Source organism: Phragmites australis, chromosome 8, assembly GCF_958298935.1.
Source record: "Phragmites australis chromosome 8, lpPhrAust1.1, whole genome shotgun sequence".
NCBI lineage: Eukaryota > Viridiplantae > Streptophyta > Magnoliopsida > Poales > Poaceae > Phragmites > Phragmites australis.
This window is the reverse complement of record NC_084928.1, coordinates 36,734,541-36,737,968: the sequence shown is the minus strand read 5'-3', so window position 1 is coordinate 36,737,968 and position 3,428 is coordinate 36,734,541. Positions and strand designations below refer to the sequence as shown.

The window sequence follows — 3,428 nt, the reverse complement described above, 5'->3', positions numbered from 1 at the left end:
AAATTATGGATGGACACATATGTATGAACAATAATGCACAACTAATCCATATTGATTAGTAACTGAAACGGAGAAATGATCAGGTGAAGAAAAGATAGCTAGCATTAACCAGCAATGTTGGCTTTGAACTCAGAGAGTAATTCTTAGGCTTAATTAGATAAACCCTACAGTTGTTAAGAAAAAATCGCGTACATTGTTTTTATATGACAAATCATGTACATTGTTGGCATTCTTCCATCATTCCATGTGACTGGTATTGGTTGGTATATGGTGGATTTCTCCTTTTCTTGTTAAAGAATTGCAACATTCATCTACGTCACTTCACCATAAGAATATTGAAAATAGTACCCCTAGGAAAAGAGGAACAGTTGTGTGACAAGGTCACTATATGTACTCTAGACTCTAGAGAGAGAGAAAGGGAGGAGAGAGAGAAGAGAAGGCGAGAGAGGGCCAAGATGGCACAAGGCAGCATTGTCGAGATGAACTAATCCAAAAGCTACATCAATCCCTGCAAAATGCATAGAAATATGGCTGTACTTTCCCTTGTTCTAGATAAAGCAAGCGCAAACTGATTGCTCGTCCATCCCAAGGCACAACAGCTAGCTGCTTAAAAAGAACCAGACTAGAAGAACAAAACATTCATGCATCAATAGAGCCCAAAACATGCAACAATCATATAAAATGCACCAAGAAACGCCCAACTTTACACAGGCCAAAGCACAGAAGCTTCCCCATGCATGGATACAAAAGAAAATTTATGCAAGCAAGGCACATTGCGATCTGAGTAGTACATAGTACGAGCTACTTATATAATATATTAGTCCATCCAGTATAAAATAATTATTGTTCTAGGTTAGGTGTAGTAAATTGTTTTCAACTTTGTTTATAAATTATTTTTTATATATTAAATTTAGATATTTAAAAATGACACTAGTAGGTTTATCTTAAAAATATTTTTACAATAGTATATTTGTATTGTGTTTTATTAATATTATAAAATAGGAGTTAAAATTATAATTTAGAAATTATGTCGATGTTTAAAATAATACTTATTTTAGACTGAAGAGAGTAATCAACTTAGATAGAACTTCTAGCACTAACTAATCACATGATGCGTGTCAAATGGAGTAAACAATTGAGAAAATTCGACTCCCGTCATTTGCGGAAGCTACACTTAAATTCTTCTCTTTGCATTGCATTAAGGTGGCTAATTAATCAACAAGTAGGTAACAATGCAACATTATGCTCGATCGATCGCGCATTAGTGTTCATCGATCGATCAATGGCTCGAATGAGTAGTAATAATTTAAATCTCTTCTCTTCTTCTTGTCTTGATTTTGTTTGCTGATCATGACGACGACTTAGCTCATGCTCATCATCTTTGGAAGTAAATGAAACCATGAAGGAATTAAGCTAGGATAGGAATTGAAGCAGCTAGCTAGCTAGCTAAGTTCTAGGGTTATGAGGGAAGAACTGGGTGCCTGCGGCGAAGGCGCCGATCGGCGTCGGGTAGGGGTCCATCAGCACCGCCGCGGACGTCGCCGCCGTGGCCGCCGCCTCGCTGCTCCCGGCCGGCGACGACCCTTCCCTCCCCTGCGTCAGCTGGTGGTACTCTGTCGAGGACGGCGGCAGTTGGCCCACCGCCGCGTCGTCTGCCGGGCCGTGGTCACGCAGGATCCCCTTGAACGTGTGCCCGCCGATGCTCACCGCCGTCTGGTACGCGAGCTCCGCGTCCTGCTCGTCCACCGCCCCGATCCGCACGCACCGGAACACAGCCTCCACGCTCAGCTCCGGTGGAAACCTCCCGCCGCTGCCGTCCCCTACAACCTCATCATCGTCATTTGGTAAGATAATTAACGCGTCATGCCATGCCAGTAGTGTAACGGGGTGCGTAGAACAAGTAAGGAGTGACGTACCTGAGGAAGTTGTGGTGGCGACCATGGCGGAGGTGGCCGACGGCAAGCGACCGAGGGAGCGGGCGAGCTCGCGCGGCCGCTTGCTGGCGGCCGCAACCGCAGCGGTGGCGCTGGCGCTGTTGTTGGCCGCGCCGCGGAAGAGCGCGGCGAGCTGCTGCTGGCGGTCGCGACGCTTGGCGGCGGGCACCCAGGTGCTCTTGATGTGGGTGGGGCAGTTGAACCCGCGGCTGCGGCAGCAGGTGCGGCACCGCATGTGTGAGCAGTCCTTCTTGGCGTTGTTGCCGCAGTCCTGGCAGCTCGTCCCCGCCCTGCCGCCCCCGGCACCGCCGCCGCCCGCGCCGCCTATCCCGCCACCTCCGTCATGCGGCGAGAACCCCAGCACGACGCCCGTGGCCACGCCGGAGGTGAAGAACTGCGACGTGTGCGGCGCGGCCGCTGCAGCCTGCTGGTGCGGGTGCCACAGCTGGAACCCTATCCCCCCGCCCCCGCCGCCGCTGCCCGCCGTGTCGGCAGCGGCGGCGGCGGCGGCGGCCCCGCGCGCGTACAGGAACAGGCTGTCGGCGCCGATCGGGTGATCACCGCCGCGGTCGCCGCCTCTCCCCCCTCCTCCTCCTCCGCCGCCTCTCAGAGAGAACCCAGCCATGCGAGGCAGCAACCACCACCCATCAAGATGAGCGAGTGCAACTACACAAAGAAGCCTTCTCAGCTCCCCTTCCTCTCTCCTAGCACCTACTGCAAAAAACAAGAAGAGATCTTGGGAGTAAGAAAAAGCTACAGAAACAGAAGCTGCAGAGGCAATAGCAACAGAACAAGGAAGAAAGCATGGGGTTGTGTGACATGTAGGTTAGATGAGCTGCATACATAGATTCACATAGCTCGCTAGTGGATGGATAGATCATAGATCTGTAGTGAGAAGCACATATAGAGAGAGAGAGAGAGAGAGAGATTTGTGTAAGCGTACATAGGCAGAGAGGATAGGCATATGCATGTTCTAGCCTTCTAGGAGGAGATAGTGAGAGAAACCTGTGTGCCTAACTTACCACTAGCTCCTCATCACTCATCAGAACTACCACTACCAGTACTGCTCACCTTGCCTTTGCTGAAAATAGGAAGTTCGCCTCTAATCCTCCTCTTCTTGGTTAATTCCTTTCCTCTCCTGGCCTCTCGGGTCTAAGGCTCTCTTTCTCTCACTAGAAGTAGTATCTGGAGGAGGAGGTTAGCTGAGTAGTGGTAGAGAACACAAGCAAGCAAGCAAGCGGCTGCTTTTTGAGGTGGCGAGGTGAAGTGTGAGGCTATATAAAGAAGAGGGAGAAGAAGAGAAGGGAGAAGAGAGATGTGAGAGAGGAGTGGGTGCAGGAGAGGAATTCGAGGACGCCTGCAAACGCCGCCATGGAGGCAGTTCGGACCTCGATTTGTATTTATTGCTCACACACCTCACCTCTCTCTCTCCCTTATCTCTGTCTCTTCGCTTCCTCGCGTGCTCCTTCTCTCTCCACCCAACCAGACGAAAGA

At 49.9% G+C, this 3,428-nt stretch overlaps 1 protein-coding gene across 2 annotated transcripts; it reads right to left on the bottom strand.

The window, feature by feature from the left end:
- Window positions 1-1,162: 1,162 nt before the first annotated feature.
- LOC133926032 (protein SHORT INTERNODES 1-like) lies at window positions 1,163-3,428 on the bottom strand. 2 transcript variants are annotated; one of them, XM_062371767.1, is made up of 3 exons: window positions 2,957-3,428; window positions 1,917-2,648; window positions 1,163-1,820 (listed from the first exon to the last, which is right to left on the bottom strand). In XM_062371767.1, exons 2-3 carry the CDS (start codon window positions 2,557-2,559, stop codon window positions 1,447-1,449), a joined length of 1,017 nt encoding a protein of 338 aa, XP_062227751.1. In that variant the 5' UTR covers window positions 2,560-2,648; window positions 2,957-3,428; the 3' UTR covers window positions 1,163-1,446. The 2 variants fall into 2 exon arrangements, with proteins under 2 accessions (XP_062227751.1, XP_062227750.1); XM_062371766.1 differs by having other exon boundaries at window positions 3,006-3,428.

Excerpts from the sequence above, each read along its gene's own strand:
- LOC133926032 (XM_062371767.1), bottom strand. The coding sequence starts at position 2,559 with ATGGCTGGGTTCTCTCTGAGAGGCGGCGGAGGAGGAGGAGGGGGGAGA. Across the intron at positions 1,821-1,916 it reads CGCCACCACAACTTCCTCAG|GGGACGGCAGCGGCGGGAGG; the intron begins GTACGTCACTCC and ends ATGAGGTTGTAG.